Source organism: Pituophis catenifer, unplaced genomic scaffold, assembly GCF_029215685.1.
Source record: "Pituophis catenifer annectens isolate HBS135680 unplaced genomic scaffold, rPitCat1.0.hap2 SCAF_8, whole genome shotgun sequence".
NCBI classification, from domain to species: domain Eukaryota; kingdom Metazoa; phylum Chordata; class Lepidosauria; order Squamata; family Colubridae; genus Pituophis; species Pituophis catenifer.
The window spans coordinates 2962922-2984650 of NW_027256888.1; the positions used below are offsets into that span (position 1 = coordinate 2962922).

At 48.2% G+C, this 21729-nt stretch overlaps 2 protein-coding genes across 4 annotated transcripts in view; one reads left to right on the forward strand and one right to left on the reverse strand.

Annotated features, from left to right (window-relative positions):
• PPP2R2C (protein phosphatase 2 regulatory subunit Bgamma) overlaps nucleotides 1-5787 on the forward strand; it is a 35043-nt gene extending 29256 nt beyond the window's left edge. For both annotated transcript variants that reach the window (XM_070948231.1, XM_070948232.1), the window contains exons 6-9: nucleotides 1413-1577; nucleotides 3078-3247; nucleotides 4171-4262; nucleotides 5496-5787. In XM_070948231.1, the coding sequence (XP_070804332.1) occupies nucleotides 1413-1577; nucleotides 3078-3247; nucleotides 4171-4262; nucleotides 5496-5787 (719 nt within the window). The remainder of the gene's footprint in view (nucleotides 1-1412; nucleotides 1578-3077; nucleotides 3248-4170; nucleotides 4263-5495) is intronic.
• Nucleotides 5788-7219: 1432 nt separating this feature from the next.
• On the reverse strand, nucleotides 7220-19588 carry WFS1 (wolframin ER transmembrane glycoprotein). Of its 2 annotated transcripts, none has more exons than XM_070949032.1 (7): nucleotides 19514-19588; nucleotides 15385-15461; nucleotides 13633-13777; nucleotides 13197-13367; nucleotides 11332-11415; nucleotides 11087-11238; nucleotides 7220-9999 (listed from the first exon to the last, which is right to left on the reverse strand). In XM_070949032.1, exons 2-7 carry the CDS (start codon nucleotides 15451-15453, stop codon nucleotides 8188-8190), a joined length of 2433 nt encoding a protein of 810 aa, XP_070805133.1. In that variant the 5' UTR covers nucleotides 15454-15461; nucleotides 19514-19588; the 3' UTR covers nucleotides 7220-8187. The 2 variants fall into 2 exon arrangements, with proteins under 2 accessions (XP_070805133.1, XP_070805134.1); XM_070949033.1 differs by lacking the exon at nucleotides 19514-19588 and adding an exon at nucleotides 19365-19387.
• Between the last annotated feature and the right edge of the window lie 2141 nt (nucleotides 19589-21729).

Here is a 21729-nt window from a genome sequence, read left to right on the forward strand (position 1 = left end):
CCTTCCTTCCTTCCTTCCTCCCTCCCTCCCTCCCTCCCTCCCAGTGGTTAGAATGTAGTATTGCAGGTTAATTCTGCCCAGTGCCAGCAGTTCGATCCTGACCGGCTCCAAGGTTGACTCAGCCTTCCATCCTTCCTTCCGAGGTCAGTAAAATGAGGACCCAGATTGTTGGGGGCAAGAGGCTGACTCGGTAAACTGCTTAGAGAGGGCTGTAAAAAGCACGGTGAAGCGGTATATAAGTGCTATATTGCTACTCCTCTAAAACACGACTGCCTCTTTTTTCTCACACACTCCAAAATCAGAAAAAAAACTTCCTTTGGCCTTTCCGTGTTCAACTGCCTGCTCTTCTTTCAGACCCCTTTGTCTCTCTCATGGAGGGTATCCCTTTCCCTGGAACACTTGATTCCTCCTTCCTTACGGACGAGCTACTCTATTTTCTCCCAGACACACCGAAAGAGAGAGGAAAGTGCCATACTTCTCCCCTCCGTGACCCACATATGAAAACATTGCTAGAAAAATGAACAGTTGTAGACCAGGAGTGGGGAACGAGGGTCCTTTTATGACTTGTGGACTTCAACTCCCAGAATTCCTGAGTCAGCAGTGGTGGAGAACTAAGTATGGCCCATATGTAGAACTATGTATGGCCATATTAAAATAACCGGCTCAGGAATTCTGGGAGTTGAACCAGCTACTCCTGAGCCGTCAGGGGTGGGGAACAAGTCCCAGAATTCCTGAGTCAGCAAGGGTGGAGAACTACATATGGCTCCTTTATGACTTGTGGACTTCAACTCCCAGAATTCCTGAGCCAGCATTACTGATCACGGCTGGCTCATGAATTCTGGGAGTTGAGGCTGTAGTTCCCCACCTCTGCCTTAGAACCTGAGTCTTATATATTAAGATAGCCGGCTCGGGAATTCTGGGAGTTGAAGTCCACAAATCGTAAAGGGGCCATAGTTCCACAATTCTGTTCTAGGCAACAAAGCTCTATGATTGTGGTGGAATAGCCGGCTAGGCTGGAGAGAAGACGTGAAAAAGCGGGCTGAGTTTGGAGTCCTTGCGTTGCAGGGAGCGGCATCCAGAATCCCCAAAGCCTTATCCGAACATTCTCAAGAGGTTGCAATCAGTCTGGCAAGATTCTCGTAATACAGGCACCAAGCAATGAAGCTTCGGCTTGAGACTGGTCATGAGAAAGTCTTGGTTGCTGGCATCTTGGCGCAGTGGTGGGTTGTCCTCGGTTCAGACCGGTTCGCAAGAACCAGTAGTAAAACCGTCGGGAGGCTCTGCCCACCGACCCCGATGTAATTGGAGCTTTTGCGCACGCACGCGGCCCCGTTGCGAACCGGTAGTAAAGGTAAGTACAACCCAAACCCTGGTCTGGTGACGATTTTCCTTAACTGGCCTTCCCAACGCAGACATTGTGGACATCAAACCCGACAACATGGAGGACTTGACCGAAGTCATCACGGCCTCGGAGTTCCATCCCCACCACTGCAACCTCTTTGTCTACAGCAGCAGCAAGGGGTCCCTCCGACTGTGCGACATGAGGGCCTCGGCGCTCTGCGACAAGCATTTCAAGAGTAGGTTACGGAGCCGCCTTCTCCCCGAGCTTTCGGTGGGGCGGCAGGGCACGGCGAGACGTTTTGTTGAGGAGGGGACATCCAAAGGGTGTCTTCTCGGGTTAATTTTTTTCTTCCTGTGGCTTGAGAAGGACAAGGGTAGCCGAGTCTGTCCCATCTCAGCCGCAAGACGGGGGGACAGCCAGATTTGCAATAATTGCAAATGTCTTACCAGCAGGGTTGGGTTTCAGATTTTTTAGCAACGGGTTCGCTGCCCCGTTGCTGGGCGGGCATGGCCATGGTGGGCGTGGCCTAGTTGGCCACCTGCATCACTAGGGGGTCGTGGTGGTGTTTTTTGCCCTCCCCAGGCTCCAGAGGCTTTCCTCAAGCCTCCGGGAGGGCAAAAACTGCTTCCTCCGGAGGCTGGAAACAGGCCCGTTTCTGGACTTCCAGAGGGCCCATTTTTCACCCTCCCAGACCCTCTGCGTGCCCCTGCACTTACCTGGAATGATGAACGGGCCGCATGAAGACTCCTTGGAGGGGTGGGGTGGGGTAGGCAAGGTCAGCCACGGGTGGCATTTGGGGGTTCGCCGAATCCTGACGATCCTTGGCTAGAGGATCACCCGAGACTCTGCCGAACCCCCAGGAGCTCACCCCGGCTCACCAGGTTTAGCTTTGTTTAGACAGGAGGCTTTCAACGGCCAGCTGTTGAGCAGAGATCCAGGTTTACATCCTCTCTTGTGGCCAAGAGACAGACATATTCTGTAGAACAGGGGCGTCAAACTCACGGCCTGGGGGCCGGATGCGTCATGTGCTGGCCACGCCCTCCCCCGTCACGATGCATCACGTGACGACGACGCGACGACATGAGTTTGACCCCCCCCCCCCCCGCTGTAGAATGATGGGATTTGGTTTGTCCGGTATGATAACGGGACTTTTGACAAGAGACGGACTCCACCCCACAAGGAAAGGATGAATTGGAAGAGAGGCTTCCTTTTACGCGCATTGCAAGCAGAAATATGCAAAAGACTTCACAAAATGAGAAATGTTAAATGTCACAGGAAAAGCAGCTGTGTAGAAATGTGACCTACTTCTAAATTTCCTTGCCTTTCTTCCTTCCTTCCTCCCTTTCTCTTCTCCCCTCCTTCCTTCCCTCCCTCTTCTCTCCTTCCTTCCTTCCCTTCCTTTCTCTCCTCCCTCCTTCCTTTTATTCCTTCCTTCCCTCCCTCCCTTTCTCTTCTCTCCTTCCTTCCTCCCTCCCTCCTCCCTTCCTTTCATTCCTTCCTTCCCGCCCTTTCTCTTCTCTCCTTCCTTCCTTCCTCCCTTCCTTCCCTCCCTCTTCTCTCCTTCGTTCCTCCTTCCCTCCCTTCCTTTCCTTCCTTCCCTCTTCCGTCCTTCCCTCCCTTTCTCCTCCTCCCTCCCTCCTTCCTTTCATTGCTTCCTTCCTTCCCTCCCTTTCTCTTCTCTCCTTCCTTCCTTCCTCCCTCCCTCCCTCCTCCCTTCTTTTCATTCCTTCCCCAGTTTATGAAGAACCAGAAGATCCCAACAGCCGTTCCTTTTTCTCCGAAATTATTTCTTCGGTGTCCGATGTGAAATTCAGCCACAGTGGGCGCTACCTGCTAGCGAGGGATTACCTCACTGTCAAAGTTTGGGATCTGAATATGGAAACAAAGCCTATAGAAATATATCAGGTATTTCCCCCGTGTCTTTCTATGTACACATACCATGAAAGCGATGGGAGTGTGTTGCTGCGCCACTGTGCCACAGAGATCTGGCCACGTAAGAAATGTTCTCTCCCAGAGGGATTGGGAGGGGGGCTGCTATTTTTTTCACCAAAGCCCACCTACCCATCAACCCTTGGCCGGACTCCACCTCTCTCTTCCTTCCTCTCCTTCCCTCTTTCTCTCCCTCCCTTCTTCCCTCTTTCCCCCTCCCTCCCTCTTTCCTTCCTTCCCATTCTCTCCCTCCCTCTCCTTCTCTCCCTCCCCCTCCCTTTTCTCTCCCCTCCCTTCCTGTCTCTCTCCCCCTCCCTTCCTCTCTCCCTCCCTTTCTCTCCTTCCCTTTCCCTCTCCCTGCCTTCCTTCCCTCTTTCTCTCCCTCCTTCTTTTTCCCTCCTTCTCTCCCTCCTTTTCTTGCTCTCTCTCTCTCTCTCTTTCTACCTCCCTCCCTCTCTCTATTTCTTATCTAGACATTTTTAAAAATTATGTAAAATTATGTCCTTCACTTACAACAGTTCGTTTAGTGACCATTCAAATTTATAACGGCATGGGAAAAAGCGACTTATGACCGTTTTGCAAAGTTACAACCTTTGCAGCATCTCCATGATGCAGCAGGTGGAGCTCTTGCCTCACAATCAGGAGGCTGTGAGTTCGATCCTAGGTAGAGGCAGATATTTCTCTCTCTGGGCACGATGAGAATATATCTGCCGAACAAAACTCCGTACTGGCAACAGGAAGGGCATCCGGCCAGTAAACACTCACCTCCATTCAGTTGCCCAGACTCCATCCCGCAAGGGATTACGGGGCCATTAAAAGAAGATGATGTAAGGCTGCAACGGCTACTGACGAATAGTCTGATCTTGAATAATGACAAGCTTCTTTTCTGTACCAAACAGGTTCATGATTACCTTAGAAGCAAGTTGTGTTCACTCTATGAAAACGACTGCATTTTTGACAAATTTGAATGTGCATGGAACGGGTCTGACAGGTAATAGCTATAGCACTTAGACTGATTTAATGTTTCATAGTGTTTTACAGCCCTCTCCAAGCAGTTTACAGAGTCAGCCTCTTGCCCCCAACAATCTGGGTCCTCATTTCTACCAACCTCAGAAGGATGGAAGGCTGAGTCAACCTTGAGCCTGTCAGGATTGAACTCCAGGCTGTGGGCAGGGTTAGCCTGCAATACTGCATTCTAACCACTGGGAGGGAGGGAGGGAAAGAAGGAAGGAAAAAAAGAAAGAAAGAAAGAAAGAAAGAAAGAAAGAAAGAAAGAAAGAAAGAAAGAAAGAGAAAGAAAGAAAAAAGAAAGGAAAGAAGGAAGAAAGGAAAGAAGGAAGGAAGGAAGGAAGGCAAAGGGACTTGTATACCACTTCACGGTGCTTTGCAGCCCTCTCTAAGCGGTTTACAGAGTCAGCCTATTGCCCCCCCAACAATCTGGGTCCTTTTTTTTACCAACTTCAGAAGGATGGAAGGCTGAGTCAACCTTGAACTGGTTAAGATTGAACTTCTGGCAGTTGGCAGAGTCAGCCTGCAATACAGGGTCCTGGGGGGTGGGGGGAAGGGGCTCTGCACAACCTGCCCAGCTGAGTGCAGCTTCCGTGCTCATGCTGGGGAGGGGTCTTCCTCCTTCCCTCCCACAGTGGCTTCCCAGGAAGGCCGTGTGCAGGAGAACTTCTTTAGATGGCGGTCCTAGCTCTTCTTCATGATGGCCTTACAGCAGGGGGTGTCAAACTCAATTTCATTGAGCGCTACATCAGGGTGGTGCTTGACCTTGGAGGGCTGGGGAGGGAGGAAATGCCCAGGGGTGGGCGTGGCTGGGGTGGGCATGGCCATGGCAGGCAGAGTGCTGCTGGAGGCCGGGGAGGCTGAAAACGGGCTATGTGGGGCCTCCTGGGACCTCTGTGTAGCCTGTTTTTGGCCAGCAGAGTGTGCTGGAGGCTGGGGAGGCCGAAAACAGGCCGCACAGGCCCATTTTGGCTTGCAGAGGCACCACAGGCCGATCCTTTGATATTTGCAGGCTGGTCTCCCGGGCCAGATTTAAGCAGGCCTTGACACCTCTGCCTTACAGTGTCAGCATTTTCTGCCTGCAGACTTCACCCATCGAAGCGTTATGCATAAATCACGCTGGCAGCTTTCCGACATGGGGTGAAGGCTGCAGCGCAGGGAATTTCCCCTCCTTCCTGGCCAGCTAACTAATCTCCGTACTCTTCTTCTACCGCAGCGTCATCATGACCGGGGCCTACAACAACTTTTTCCGAATGTTCGACCGAAACACGAAGCGCGACGTGACTTTGGAGGCCTCCCGCGAGAACAGCAAGCCACGGGCGATCCTGAAGCCTCGCCGTGTGTGCGCCGGGGGCAAGAGGCGGAAAGACGATATCAGCGCCGACAGCCTGGACTTCACCCAAAAAATTTTGCACACCGCCTGGCACCCCACGGAAAACATCATTGCTATTGCGGCCACAAACAATCTGTATATCTTTCAAGACAAAATGAACACGGAAGTGCATTAGGTCCCACTGGAGAGAGAGAGAGAGAGAGAGAGAGACATGTCTTTGGACCGATACCGCTACTTGCTTGATGAAAGAAAAACCTTTATTGGGAAGTAAACACCCTGCAAATCGACGGAGCTTACTCCCCAATAAATGTCTGCAGCAATAAGATGTATGTGGATTAATTATTCCATGACCCACCACCGTCCTTTGGCGACCACTCTATATTTTAATTCATTGCAACCGCCATACAGTCATCTCAAAAATAAATTCTCCTTATGACCAGGTGGCTGACGTGTTTCGTTACTCATCATTTTATTCCGGTTTTATGTTCGACATGATCCTTGTGATCAGATGTCATAACCCCAGAGGTGGAATTCAGCCGGTTCGGACCAACCGATAGTGCCAATGGCCAGTTGGTCCGACCCTCACGCCCCTGTTCTATCCTGTCCTTTATTTCCTGCTTTGTAGCTCATCTCAATCGCGTGGCACAGCTGATTTCCCCCCCCCCTCACTGTTCTACTTAACCGTTGCTGACTTGGAAGATAAGCAGGTAAGCAGCTGAGCTTCTAAATGCTCCATTTTGAGCGCTGCGCGCAAGTGCCTTAAGCACACGCTCACTGAACCAGTTGTTAAACTGGCAGCATTCCACCACTGCATAACCCCAACGTGATGCTGGAGTAAATATACGCCACTCAGCTTCATCCTGCTGCCCCAACCAGCCTTGAGAAAAATCTTAAAAACAGGGAAACTAAACTCTTAAAATATAAGTGGCATTTAGGCTGTCGGTTTGAGCTCCGAGCTTGGCGATTTGGCTGCCAACGTTTTGTCGCCATTCGAGGAGACGTCGTCGGTGCGTTTTGAATTGTGTTTGTCTGTACAGACGAGCACAATTCAAAGCTCACCGACGAGGTCTCCTCGAATGGCGACAAAACGTTGGCAGCCAAATCGCCGGGCTCGGGGCTCAAACCGATAGCCTAAACACCAACTCAAGCTACTAATAGCAGGGGGTTGGGCTAGATGACCTCCAAGGTCCCTTCCGACTCTGTTACTATTATTATTACATTTCAGAATTGGTATCCTCAATTTCAAAGAGCAGAGGTTGCAGCTTGGGATGTTGGTGGGCTTTTGCAAATTTCTTCTATTTGCTGTCCTCCCAATCTCGGAGAAACCCTAATAATTAGGAATAAAGATGAATAATTGGGCAAGGCCCTCTTCGTATTTAAACCAGGCTGATAAAAGATTCAGAAGGAGACGGGGAGGAGGATCCATTAACCCAGAACTAAAGACAATTTACTTGACTCCAAAGTAAGGTGAGGCGTGCTACAAAATCTCCAGTGGCTATTCCATGCATGATGCGGAATCTGGTATGTTAACATACTATGTGCATATAAAGAAACAACAACAACAACAAAAGACGGCAAAGTGTTTGTCATATTTTTAAATCATTATTTTATGCTTGTGATCAGAAGGACAGATTTATCTCCGGATGGTTTATTACCATTTCCAGAATTAAGCAATCATGTTTATTCGCTTAAACCATTTCCTCTCTGCCTTCTTTCTGGAGGAAAAGAAAAACGGGGACTGAACGAAGGCCCTTTCCTCTGGAAAAAAAATAATAATCACCCACTCGTACCGCTGAATTAGTTCAATTCTGTTCGCAGGATTTAATTATTGGCAGAGAATTTATTTCCTCCGGAATACGGTTCCTCTGCAGTCCATGGGGCTTAGGAGCAAAGGGAGAACGGAAGGTCATCTCCACACCAAAACCCTGTTCTCTTGGCGCCTGGCACAAGTCGTAAATTGGAGCATTTTTGCCCGGGCTTCATCACGCACCCTCATTTTGACATTTTTGTCAATGTTACAGCTGTCACCTGTGGAATACAGTCGGTTATTGAGAATAAATAGAAGGCAAAGTTGTGTTTTTAGCATCTTTGGTTAGATAGATTAATCCAGCGCTGGCGAACCTTTTTGGCACCGAGTGCCTAAACCAGAACGTGCGTGCATGCGCTGGAGCGCCGGAAACCCAAAAACTAGCTAGCTGCCAGAGTGGGCTTTGCGTGCCACCTCTGGCACGTCTGCCATAGGTTCGCCATCATGGCGTTAGTCCTTTAGAAAATCCTGCTTCTTATGCTTTCCATTAATACGCAGCTAGGCATCCTTTTAGATGTAGAGATTATCGTGCAAGGCAGAAAAAGTATTAGGACCGCATGACGTACCGCGCTACATGCCGTTATATCCGACTGCGACCAACCAAGAGCAGGCGTTACCGTGTTTCCCCGAAAATAAGACCCTGTCTTATATATTTTTTTGAAGCCTGAAATAAGCGCTTGGCCTTATTGCCATGCGGCTCAAAAGCCCGATTGGGCTTATTATCAGGGGAGGTCTTATTTTTGGGGGAAACAGGGTAGCAAGCGGAGCTCAATAGGCAACGGACAGGAAAGGGGAGAACAGAAAATTGAAGGCAAATCTGAACGCTTCATGAACGGTGTTTCGCCAGTCGTGTTCTACTTTCACGTGCCGGCCTGCCGGGGAGAGTTTCGACAGGCAGTTCAAGCAGGAAAGGGCCTTCAACTCAAAGACCGGCCACTTGCTCCCCAGGCGGCCTTCCAGGATGGTGCTGAACTCGACCAGGCTGCCTTGCCTCAGGTTCAGCAGAACCTGCTTGAACTCATTGCTGGCCTTCAGCACAATGTCCTTGGTGACATCGTCTTCCTCGGGGGCCCGGTTGCCATTCCCGCCACTGAGGGGCATGCCCACTGTTATTTCGAATTTATACCGGTCGAATCTCTTGATGTGACAGTTGTGCTTGGTCAAGTACTTCAAGCGACAGAGTTCCTCCTCTTCCAGGGTGGTGTTTTTGGGGTCGCACGCGGGGTACGTTTCTCCGTACAAACATCTCAGCCAGTCCCCAAGGAAAAATGGAAGCATATTTATGGCGGACTCGGCGCTGTTCTCAATGCTGGTCACTCGGACGTACTTGAATCGCCCCGTCCAGGTGACCCGATGGCCTTCCAGATGACTGCATATAATTTGAGTTCGCGCCATGTTGGTTTCTTTCCAAGCCCGGGGCCCGCAGAGAAACCCGTACTGATTCCACGTCAACGTCGAATTGTACACCTTCATCCCTTCCGAGCGATAGACGTAAAACCAGCAGAAGAGCACAATGGCAGAAAGCCAGACCAGAATAAGCTTCACAATGGAACTCTTGGTTAAGGACTTCACCATTTCGACGGCGGAGAGTCTGGCCCGCGTGCACAAGTGGAAGACCAGAGGGACCGCGCAGAGGACGAGCGTGACCACGATCTTGGTCAGCTCCAACGTTACCAGCCATCTTAGGAAGTGGAAAAAGCCCATCAGGGCGATGCCCAACATTAAGATCGGAAGGGCGAACAGGAATAAAAAGTAGCCCACGGAAGCCCGAAGGAGACCAAGGCCGGTTGATTCCTGGAGAATCACGACCGAGAGTTCACACCACATGAAGCAGACCAAGTAAGGAACCAAGTAGCAATAGACTCCCTTACATTTCTTCAGTCGTGCCATGCGATAGAAAAGGTAAAACAAGTACAGGAACAAGAGACAAGGGAGGCTGAGGTTCAGCACCAGGACGCTACCGAGAGGAAGGGTGTAAAATGTTTTACCCAGGAGCTTCACGTGACCCCAGTGGTCGGGGGCCCCTTGCAGCAGGCAGAGGGCCCCCGCAGTCACCTCGGTCAGCAGGGCCCTTCGCGTGTAAGGCTCTGCGCTGGTGCACAAGCTCATGTAACTTGTCACCATGAAGAAAACGGAAACGGTGGCCAGCTCGGAGCAGGGCATCCATTCCTTGCTGGCAATCGGGAAGGAGAAGAGGACGAAGAGGACCGAGAGCAGGAAGTGGAAATAGGGCTCCAGGTGATTCCAGCCAAAATTCCCTTCTGCCTCATCGACATCCAGATCGGGCTCGAAACGAAGCAGGAGATCCGTGAGGGTGCGGAAGTTCTCCCATGCTTTGCTGTCCTGGAAGACTTTCAGGGTGCAAATCACCATGGAAATGAAAGAGAGGTAGAAAATCACGAGGGGGATGAAGAAGGCGAAGAAGTCGATGGTCAGGTTGCTGAGGACGAAGAAGAAGAGCAAGGCGTTGATCTGGTGGGTCGGGACGATGGTGGACAACCAGTGCATGCCAGCTTTGGAGGCCACCTCGATCAGGTGCTCTTTGACTTCCATGATGGCATGGAGGGGATACTTGATGATCTGGAAAGAGAAGGCCGTGCACGGGTCATCCCAAACAGCAGAGGGGACCAAATGAACCCCAAAAGTCCCTTTTGGAGAAGACTGGTGGGCTGATTAGGACAGGAAACAAACTTAAGTTCCAAAACTACACCTGTCAAGGCCCTGTTTTGTCCCCTCAGACAAATAAACGTGTTGGGAGTGACTGCAAAGATATTTTCCCAGGGGACAGAGAGGCCCAACTGCACCTCTTTACTCCAGTGCAGGGGTCTCCAACCTTGGCCACTTGAAGACTTGTGGACTTCAACTCCCAGAATTCCTCAGCCTGCTTTCCTTTAAGTATTGTGGACTTCAACTCCCACAATTCCTCAGCCAGCTTTGCTTTAAGACTTGTGGACTTCAACTCCCAGAATTCCTCAGCCAGCTTTTAAACCAGTCTTAAAGCAAAGCTGGCTGAGGAATTCTGGGAGTTGAAGTCCACAAATCTTAAAAGCTTTGCTGGCTGAGGAATTCTGGGAGTTGAAGTCCACAAATCTTAAAAGCTTTGCTAGCTGAGGAATTCTGGGAGTTGAAGTCCACAAGTCTTCAAGTTGCCAAGGTTGGAGACCCCTGCTCCAGTGGAAAGCCACAAGAGATCAGAAAAAGCCCAGGTAGGTAAACCTGCAAAGGGGCTGCAGCCAAGGCCCACCCACTCTAATCTGTTGCCCAACCAAGGTTGGGAAGTGCGTCTGAAGAAGTGGTACACAGATCTCGGGAGGGTGCTGCCCAGGAGCTGAAGACCACACAACTACGTGACCAATGGGCTGAATCTCAACAAAGCAAGCTCTTCCCTTTTTCACTACAGTTGGAGAGTCTCGATAAGACCCACCTTTGGCTCCACACCTGAGTCTGGGTGGTCCCAGTGCCCCCACTACCTAAGACCTGAAACTGGGCCTTCTGGAGACTCTCCAATGGAGGGGTTCTTTCGCCCACCTGGTCCATGCTTGCCATGCTCTCCCTCCTTTGTGGGCTGCTCTCCGGGAACCCTTTCAGGGTCCTCTGTGTATCCTCCGCCCACCCTGAGCAAACGGGTGGGAGGAAAGTATGGCATCGAAGTCCTCCAGCCGTTCACCTTTTGTTGGAAGGGGAGTTCCTCGGGGCTCTTTCCTGTCAGCTCATCATCCTCATCGTCGTCATCCTGAGGGATCATACTTGATGGGATGATACCCTTGGCGTACTTCTTGGTTATTTCAACGAAGTCATCAAAGGCGATGTAATTCTTAGCTAAAAAGCATTCAAGAGAAAAAAATCTCTATGAGCGGAAGGTGGCAGAAGGGTCTAAAGAGGAGAAGGTCCCACCCAGGCAGCCCTCCCTACCTTCGCTGCTGACCAATCTTTCCAGCATCCTTCTCTGCTTCTGGACGGTCTTTGGAAGAGGTCCCGGACGCTGGTCTCCCTGGCCTGTTCTCGGAAACACAGGTAGGTGTGAAGAGTTTTAAAGAGAAGTGGGACACAAAAGGGTTAAAACAAATGAATAGCCCTACCACAGGAAGCCCCCCAAACACATAGAAAGCCCCCATGTCTTTCCCCATAGCCAGGAACCCCACTCATTGGCAGGCCCCGAGGTCATCTCAGCCAGGGTGTCTCAGCTTCAGCAAACTGAACTGAAGAAGAATTAAACTGAAGAAGCTTTTTGGATGAGGAGCGAAACCAGAGGTGGAATTCAGTCAGTTCGGGCAAACCGGTAGTGCAGATGATCAGTTGGCCCCGCCCACCCATCCCCACTCTATCCTGTACTTTATTTCCTGCTTTGTAGCTCCTCTCAATCGCGTGGCACAGCTGATTCCCCGCCCCCTCACTGTTCTACTTACTGACTTGGGAGGTACGCAGCTGAGCTTCTAAACGCTCCATTTTTAGTGCTGTGTGCAAGCGCCTTAGGCGCACGCACATGCCCTCACTGAGCCGGTTGTTAAACCGGCAGCATCCCACCACTGAGCGAAACATTTCCAAAGAAAAAGAAAATTTTAAAAAAAAGTCTTTTGGGAAAAAAGCCAGGGGTGAAATGATTCCGGTTCAAACCGGTTCGGCCGAATTGGTAGGGATGGCGGAGCGAGGCTCCGTCTACCCGCCCGGTTGCCATTACTTCCTGGTTTTAACCAGGAAGTAACCTGTTTTTCACCCTTTGCACATGCGCAGAAGGGTTTCAAGTGCATGTGACGTGCGTGCACTTCCGAACCGTTTGGGAAGGTAAGTAGATTTCACCCCTGGAAAAAGCACCTTTGAGACACCCAAGACCTGGAGGATTGAGAATCTCCACAGACATTCAATCTCAGCCACTTTTCGGATGGGTGGGCTTCAACCCTCTCCCCCCTCCCCAGAATTCCTCAGCCAGCATAGATGGAGTTGAAGCCCACCTGTCGAGACTGACTCAAACTTTCACCTATATTCCGCTTTGCTCGCAGCTTGACGAAGAATAAGGGTGCTGGTGAATTGGGCTGCGAGGGGGCAGGGATGGCATCCAAGCATCATGGTTCCCATGAGATACGGCTCCCCCTTTCAAGGACACCCGGGGCAGATGTTCCAGAGTGGCAGGCTGGTTCCCATAACAAAAGGAACAGAAGGGATTGGTGGACGCAGTGGAGTGTGGGTGGCCCGTGGGGAAAGGGATTGGAATGAAGTATGCGTGCTTTCGCGCGGGAAATCCAGAGCTGGTTTTGCTGCTTCTGTGCCAATTTATTCAGTAAAGTTGGTAAAGGTGTTTCTTTTTCGGGATTCGCCAACTGGACAGTTGACATGTTCAAGATGCTGAGATTGAGATCTGGCCAGGCAGAGCTGGGCAAACATGAACTCCTGAACTCATCCAGACTTTCTTCAGGCTGGCCCACAGGGAATAGGGGTCAGAGGGCAGACCATAATAACTACGCTGTAGATAAGGTTAGACAACTCTGTTCAGAAACCCACAAGAGTGTGCAATTAGCTGAAAATGACCGTGGATGGAGAGTTGGCCTGAGGACTTTTGCTGCCAAGAAATACTACAGCAGCGGGAGTAAATCATCAGGAAGGATGGAAACCGCCATTAGGTCATTAAGTCACTTGCTTCAGTCCCGTTGCAACTTTGAAGGGTCCCTAAAAACTGTTGGAAGTCGAGGAATACTTATAAGTTTTTTATAAACCCATCTCAGCTAACCCAATCGCCTCTGGTTAAGCACACAGATTTAACTTGCAAATAAACGATAACAAACCTTCTCTGTCCACTTCGCCAACATTTTCTAATAGTTCTGAAACAGCCAGTTCCTTTTTCTTCTTCGGATTTAATTTCCAGTAGATGACCAAAGCAGCTTTTCTCACGGCTCTTTCCAAATTAGTCTCGGATGATAACCTCTTCACCTCTTCCACGTTTTCTGACGTGATGCCTCAAGGAGAAGAGAAGGCAAAATGGTCAAGGTTAGATCTGACTTCCTCCAGTTGCAAAACCCACCACTCTGTGGAGGTTTTGTATCCTGCTCTACAGAATGGAAAGTGGGTTTCTGACGGAAGAAGAGACTAGAAGCATTTTGGCCGCGCGATCACGCGGAAGTTAAAAAAGGCCGCGAGTCCCCGTTTTCAACTTTGAACGGTTGCGGAGCAAACTGTTGTAAATCGAGGACCGCCCGTGTGCGTGAAAGCGCGGGATCCTACCTTTTCCTTCGGCCAAACAGGTTCGCAGGATCTGGAGGGCTTCCTTCTGCCCCTGTTTGGCCGCCAGGATCAACCACTCCAGGGCGCTGCAGCTGTTCAGCTCCTCATCCTGCTCTTCGGCCAGCTTCAGGTAGTGCTTCCCCACCTGTGAAAAACGGAAGGTTTAGCCCACGTTTCGATCGGGAAAATGCGTTCCTCACTTAACAACTGCAGTGATTCACTTAACAACCAGGGTAAGAAAGGTCATAAAATGGAGCAAAACTCACTCAACAAATGTCTCGCTTAGTGACAGACATTTTGGGCTTAACTGTGGTCATAAACTGAAGACTACCTGTAATATCTAGGAAGATTGTCATCTCCATGACCTTCTAGAACCCTTGTTATAATATAATATAATAAATATAATATAATATAGTATAATAAATATAATAAATATAATATAATAATATAATATAATATAATAAATATAACATAGTATAATATAATATAGTTTAATAAATATAATATAATATAATATAATAAATATAATATAATATATTATAATACATATAACAATAACATAACATAACATAACATAACATAACATAACATAACATAACATAACATAACATAATATCATCTTCTTTTAAAGACCCCGTAATTCCTTGCAGGGTGAAGTCTGGGCAACTGAATGCAGCTGAGTGTTTACTGCCCAGATGCCCTTCCTGTTGCCAATGTGGAGTTTTATATATAATATATAAAATAATAACAGTTATTATTTTACTCTTGTACAGGTATTCCTCAACTTACAAACAGTTCCTTTAGCGACTTTTCAAAGTTACAATGGCACTGAAAAAAGTAACTTAGGACCATTTTTCACACTTCCGTGATCAAAATTCAGACGCTCGGCAACTGGTTCATACTTATGACTGTTGCAGCGTCCCAAGGTCACATGATCCCCTTTTTGCGACCTTCAAAATCAACAGGGGAAGGCAGATTCACTTAACAACCGTGTTACTAATTTAACATCTGTGGCAATTCTCTTAGCTCCCCGGGCGAGAAAGGTCATAAAACAGGGGAAAACTCACTTAACAAATGTCTCGCTTAACGACAGACGTTTGGGGCTCAATTGTGGTGGTAAGTGGAGAATTGTGGAGAAGTACCTGTAATATGATGGGGTAAACTGATGGGGTAGTATATTTAAAAAAAAATTTTTTAAAAAAAGCTTTCTTGATTTTTTTTATGTATATTCGTTGTTTTTAACAGTCGCTTGGTCGACTGTCGCTATGAGCTGCCCTGAGCCCTTGGAGACAGGGTGGCATGCAAATTTTATAAAATAGATAAATAAATACATAAATATCTAGGAAAAATGTACTCCCCACAACCTTCTCTAGAGCCCTTGTTTACTTACTTTTTATTTTGTATTCTTTTTCAATGCCTTCTTGTCTATATTATTTCCTTAAAACGTTTAACAAAAAAGAAAAGGCAAGGACAGTAAGAAAGCATCGACGGACTTTTCGTCAGGCCCTAAAAACTCATCTCTTTCAGTTAGCCGGTCTCTCTTGATTTTATGATTTTATGGTTGGTTTTAAATTTTGATATGGATTTTAAATCGATAAATTTTAAACTATGGGCCAAATTTAATGATTTTAAATCTATTTTAATCGTACTTTATGTATAAATGTTTTTATTTTGGCTGTTCACCGCCCTGAGTCCGAAAGGAGAAGGGCGGTATAGAAATTCAAATAATAAATAATAAAATAAATAAGTAACCTCTGTCTGCGACTTCGGCTCTCCCGCTTTTGCTCTGGCCAACAGTTCTTCAAAATTGGGGGCATCCATTGCGATTTCTAGAAAAGCCAGGAGAGAGAGAAAGAGAGAGAGAGGGAGGGAGAGAGAGAGACGGGTGGAGGGAAAGAGAGAGAGATTTTCCAGCTTTACTCCCAGCCTGGTGATCTCCACACCGCAAGGACAGGAGAGTTCTCGAATCCAGTGGGTCACCAAGAGGGCAAAACAGACAGCTGGCCCGGGTGTCAATCTGCTCAGCCCGGGGTGCCAGCTTTGGACAGGGCTTAGCAGCTTGTGACAGTTCTCCTTGGGTGACACGCTCCTTGGAAAAGACGTCTTTTAAGCAAAATATTTTCCTTGAGTAGCGAGGCAACTTGAGTACACACCGAAAAGTAGACTTGGTTTATGATCCTAAGATACGGACAACACCCTTAAAGGGAGAAAAATCTAGTCGTTTGTTGTCCTTGAAACAACTTGGCACATTAATTCCAGGACAAAAATTCCAATATAGACAATAATTAGGGAGTTTAGATTCTACCACCTCTCTAGACCAGGGGGTCAGCAACCTGCAGCTCTGGAGCCGCATGTGGCTCTTTCCACCCCTTTGCTGTGGCTCCCTGTCACTCAAAATATGCGGCACGACTGCCGATGTGCGCCACACGATTTATTGAGCTTTTCAACCCCCGGTAGGCCAACCATGGATAAATCCAAGAAAAGAAAAGTTTCAGAAGAAAACAGAACATTTAATTCAACTAGATATGCTAGTTTTGTGGCTGCTGAAGAAATAGTCAGGCACGGGAAGGGTTTTTGTGGCTCCCGGTGTTTTCTTTTCTGTGGGAAACGAGTCCAAATGGCTCTTTGAGTGTTTTAAGGTTGCAGCTCCCTGATCTAGACCAACTTGTGAAATTTAGAAATGCAATATCCTGCCATTTCACAACATTAAGCAATCTCCATTTCTTTTGCGACGAGGTCAATCGTTTCAATATTTGACCCGCAATATGTAACTTGATCTAAAGTGTTTAATGATCTCCGCTTCTCTCACTTCAAACCGTCTCCAAAAGGACAGGATTATGGAACGACCTTGGAAGTTTAGGTTAAATGAGGACCCGGATTGTGGGGGCAATAAGCTGACTTTGTATTAAAAAAAAAAGAACACCGCTTAGGGGCCCCCGAAAACCCTACTAAGCAGGTATATACAAAAAGTATGAAGGCTATTGCTTAACGCATTGTAAGCCGCCCTGAGTCTCCGGAGAAGGGCGGCATATAAATCGAATAAATAAATAAATAAATAAATAAATTAAAGGAGGGGTTACAACGCAGATAGAAACGGAGCTCTTTTCAACCGAGGTGCAAGGGGCTCTTCCTTGGGGGACCCCCCCACCCCAAAAAATAGCATCTGAGCTGCTCTTAAGAAAGCGCATTATGTCCTAAGATTGGGATGCCAGCTTCAGCCAATGGCTGCAGCCATCCAAAAAGAGCATCCTTCAAATCCACCCTTAAGCAGTTGGCTAGGCATCAAGCCATGTTTTTCAACTGCTCGGCTGAAATGAAGCTACCTTGGTTATAAAACAGTAGCTAAAATAAAATAATAAGAAGTGGAAGGACCATGAAATGTAGAAATATTTAGGTTAGTAATTGGGGAAACAAACGAAGGGAAGGGGAGCAAGCATCACTAAAAGTTGTTAGGAGGTGTTTAAAATAAATAAATAAATTCCTGGGATGGGTGTGTCGATTTTTTCTGGCGATGGCCTTCAGCTTCTGCTATCTTTTCATCCTTGACCTTCCCAGCCGGGCGCAAGGGGAGGGGCTGAAAAGGGCTCTGGCCCGGGGTCTAAGAGTGGCGGAAGGGCCCAGCCAGAGAGTGGGGGAGAAGGCACCGCAGGATCATTTACACAAGGTCTGGCTGCAAGAGATCCCTTCAACAAATAGGGCCAGAAATATTTTCCTTCCTTCCTTCCTTCCTTCCTTCCTTCCTTCCTTCCTTCCTTCCTTCCTTCCTTCTTCCATCCTTTCTTTCCTTCCTCCCTCTCCTTCCCTTCCCTTCCTTCCTTCTCCCTCCTTTCCTCCCTTCTCTCTTTCTTCCCTCCACTTTTCTCCTTCCCGCCTTCCCTCCCTCCCTATTTCCTTCCTTCCTCTCTCCTTTCCTACCTTTCCCTCCTTCTCCTTCCTGTCCCTCTCTCCCTCCTTCTTCCTTCCTTCCCTCCCCTCTCCCTTCCCTCCTTCCTTTTCCTCCCTCTCTCCTTTCGTCCCTCCCTTTCTTCCCTCCCTCATTTCCTTCCTCTCTCCTTTCCTCCTTCTCTACCCTCCCTCCTTCTCCTTCCTCTGTCCCTCCCTCCCTCTTCCTTCCCCTCTCCCTTCCCTCCTTCCCTTCCCTCCCTCTTCCTTCCTTTCTTTTCTTCCTCTCTCCTTTCCTCCCTCCCTCTCTACCTTCCCTCCTTCTCCTTCCTCTCTGTCCCACCCTCCCTCATCTTCCTCCCTCCCTTTCTTCCCTCCCTCCTTCTTTCTTTCCTTCCTCTTTCCTCCCTCCCTACCCTCCTTCTCCTTCCTCTCCCTCCCTCCCTCTTCCTTCCCCCCTTCCTTCCCTTTCCTCCCTCCCTCCTCTTTTCTTCCCTTTCCTTCCTCTCTCCTTTCCTCCCTTCCTCTCTACCCTCCTTCTCCTTCCTCTCTCCCTCCCTCCCTCTTCCTTCCCCTCTCTCTTTCCTCCTTCCCTTTCCTCCCTCCCTCCCTCCTCCTTCCTTCTTTCTTTCTTCCCTCTCTCCTTTCCTCCCTCCTTCTCTACCCTCCCTCCTTCTCCTTCCTGTCCCTCCCTCCCTCTTCCTTCCCCTCTCTCTTCCCTCCTTCCCTTTCAACCCTCCCTCCTCCTTCCTTCTTTCTTTCCTTCCTCTCTCCTTTCCTCCCTCCCTACCCTCCCTCCTTCTCCTTTCTCTCTGTCCCACCCTCCCTCATCTTCCTCCCTCCCTCTTCCTCCCCCTCTCTCTTCCTCCTTTCCTTCCTCCTCCCCTCTTTCTCTCCCTCCCTCTTTTGCACACCACCTCTCTTCCTGTTTAGAGATTTTCTAGTGTCAGCGGGTGCCAGGAAATCCCAACCAGGATCCAAAACATCTCAGTCTTGGCCAAATATCTCCAGGAGGTTTACTTTGAGTGTGTAACTCTCTCTCTGGCCCTTTTAAGGGTGTGCTGGGACAGGCTGTTTATCCAGCCCAGCAAAGACCCCCCCCCTCCGCCCCCCTCCTTCTCCCTAAGTGGAGCTGGGCGTCATCCTCCCTCCCTCCCTCCTCTGCAGCTGCCCGGTCCAGTCACAAGGCCAGCCGGAAGGATTGGCTCAAGATGCCCACTCATCATCATCTTTTATTAAAAAATAAAACTCCTTGTTTCTCTCCACCCCCCAATATTCAGCCCTGTGTCCATCCCAGGGGGAGGGGGCTTGTGTCACCCCTGACTTTGCAAACATGGGAATTGTTTCTTGGGACTTGGGGGGGGGGGTGTCATTGCTTTGGGCCCCCTTACCCCCCCACTCCGCTTGGTTGCAAAGAGGTCTGCAACTTTTTGCCAGATGCCAGCTGAGCAATACAAGGAAGAGATGGAGGGGAGGGGCGGGGATGATGGGGAGGGGGCTTTCCCTGCCTTTCTAGGGCGGGGGGGGGAATTAAAGTACCTGCAGCTTTGCATCCCCTCCCACTCCCACTCCATCCCACCCGGCCAGCCCAAGCCCCCCTTAACTCGGCTTGGAGTTTCCCCCCACAAGGGATGGGGGGAACCCAAAGCGTCGCGGGGATCTCTCGCGACCCCCCGCCCTCCAAGACGCCCAACCCAACCCTGTAGGGACCCCCACCCCCCACTCCACCCAACCAGCCCCCCCCCTTAACCCCGCTTGGAGCTTCCCCCGCAAAGGGGGACAACCCCCCCCACCAAAGCCCAGCGGAGGGGGGGTCTCTCGCGACCCCCTCCCCAAACTCGGCCACCCACCGTTCCCGGACACCAAGGCAGTAAAAGACTCGGGAACCCGCAAGCGCGTGCCCGAGCTCGGCGGGGACGCGCATCCAAGGAAGAGAAGCCGGGGGGAGGTGGAGAGAGAGAGAGAGACCCCCGCCCGCCCACCGACCCACTCTGCCTGCCTGCTTGTTTCCCGGCTGCAGGGCGGCCGCGATCCTGGCCCGCCTCGGCTGCCCCTGCGCGGACGGGAAGGAGGCGAGCGGGATCCCCGGGGAGGAGGAGCCGCCGCCGCTGGGTAGCTCTGCCTTCCCCGGCTGGGACGGCCCTCGCCGGGCGGGCGGGCGGGACGGAAGGCGGGCAGGCGGCGGAGCTTCCAAGCCCGGCTGGGGAGGGCTGAGTGGATGGGGGGGGGGGGGTCCGAGCCTTCTCTCCTCTTCTCAGGCTTCCCTGGAACATTCATTCATTCATTGAGTTATTATTGAGTTATTTATTTAGTTAGTTATTTAGTTATTTAGTTGCTTCCCTGGAACATTGATTGATTGAGTTATTGAGTTGTTATTTAGTTATTTAGTTAGTTATTTAGTTGCTTCCCTGGAACATTCATTGAATTATTGAGTTATTTATTTAGTTATTTATTTAGTTATTTAGTTGCTTCCCTGGAACATTCATTCATTCATTGAGTTATTTATTGAGTTATTTATTTAGTTATTTAGTTGCTTCCCTGGAACATTGATTGATTGATTGAGTTATTGAGTTATTATTTAGTTATTTAGTTAGTTATTTAGTTGCTTCCCTGGAACATTCATTGAATTATTGAGTTATTTATTTAGTTATTTAGTTAGTTATTTAGTTGCTTCCCTGGAACATTCATTCATTCATTGAGTTATTTATTGAGTTATTTATTTAGTTATTTAGTTGCTTCCCTGGAACATTGATTGATTGATTGATTGATTGATTGATTGATTGATTGATTGATTGATTGAGTTATTATTTAGTTATTTAGTTAGTTATTTAGTTGCTTCCCTGGAACATTCATTGAATTATTGAGTTATTTATTTAGTTATTTAGTTAGTTATTTAGTTGCTTCCCTGGAACATTCATTCATTCATTGAGTTATTTATTTAGTTATTTAGTTGCTTCCCTGGAACATTGATTGATTGATTGAGTTATTGAGTTATTATTGAGTTATTTAGTTAGTTATTTAGTTGCTTCCCTGGAACATTGATTGATTGAGTGAGTTATTGAGTTATTTAGTTGCTTCCCTGGAACATTGATTGATTGAGTTATTGAATTATTATTGAGTTATTTATTTAGTTATTTAGTTGCTTCCCTGGAACAGTGATTGATTGAGTTATTGAGTTATTATTTAGTTATTTAGTTAGTTATTTAGTTGCTTCTCTGGAACATTGATTGATTGATTGCGTTATTGAGTTATTATTGAGTTATTTATTTAGTTATTTAGTTGCTTCCTTGGAACATTGATTGATTGAGTTATTGATTGAAAATGGGCATGCATAAGTGCATCAGCGTGCCTACCGTCCCTGTCCTAATATTCCTTCTTACCTACTCTTTTCATGTATTCAAATTATGTTGATATTTTTACCTGTTATCTTATATATGCTTGACAAACTAAATAAATTGATTAAGTGAGTGAGTGAGTTATTTAGCTATTTAGCTATTTATTTAGTTATTTAGTTATTTATTTAGTTACTTAGTTACTTAGTTATTTATTTAGTTATTTGGCTATTTAGCTATTTAGTTATTTATTTAGCTATTTAGTTAGTTATTTAGTTATTTAGTTTTACAGGGCGGTGAATTCTCCAACACTGGGAAAAATGGTCTTTGTCCCTCTTTTTTTTTTTTTTTTTTTTGGTAAATGAAAAGTGAATGAAATGAAAAGTGATTTTCATGCTGGCTTAAATAAATTCTCTCTTGAGATTTAGCCATAGCAACAGCACTTAGACTTATATACCACTTCACGGTGCTTTTACAGGCCTCTCTAAGCCTTTTCCTGAATCAGTCTCTTGTCCCCAACAATCTGGGTCCTCATTTTACCCACCTCGGAAGGACGGAAGGCTGAGTCAACCTTGAGCCTGGTGAGATTCGAACTGCCAAATTGCAGTCAGCCGGCAGTCAGCAGAAGTAGCCTGCAGTACTGCACTCTAACCACTGCGCCACCTCGGCTCAATTTATTGTAGAAATGGCCATGCTTGATGCCAGAGGCTCCAGATACCGGTAATGCTTTTCTCCAGCCGTAACTCGCTAAAGCAGTGGTTTTCAACCTTCCTAATGCCGCGACCCTTTAATACAGTTCCTCATGTTGTGGTGACCCCCCCAACCATAAAATTATTTTCGTTGCTCCTTCATAACTGTAATTTATGCTACTGTTATGAATCAT

Bases quoted from the DNA above. Each gene is read 5' to 3' on its own strand.
- WFS1 (XM_070949032.1), bottom strand. From the start codon at position 15,453: ATGGATGCCCCCAATTTTGAAGAACTGTTGGCCAGAGCAAAAGCGGGA. The intron at 11,416-13,196 runs GTTTGTTATCGT...TTCCGAGAACAG, and splicing joins TGGCGAAGTGGACAGAGAAG to GCCAGGGAGACCAGCGTCCG. The intron at 10,000-11,086 runs GTGAACGGCTGG...TTCTCTTTCCAG, and splicing joins AACTCCCCTTCCAACAAAAG to ATCATCAAGTATCCCCTCCA.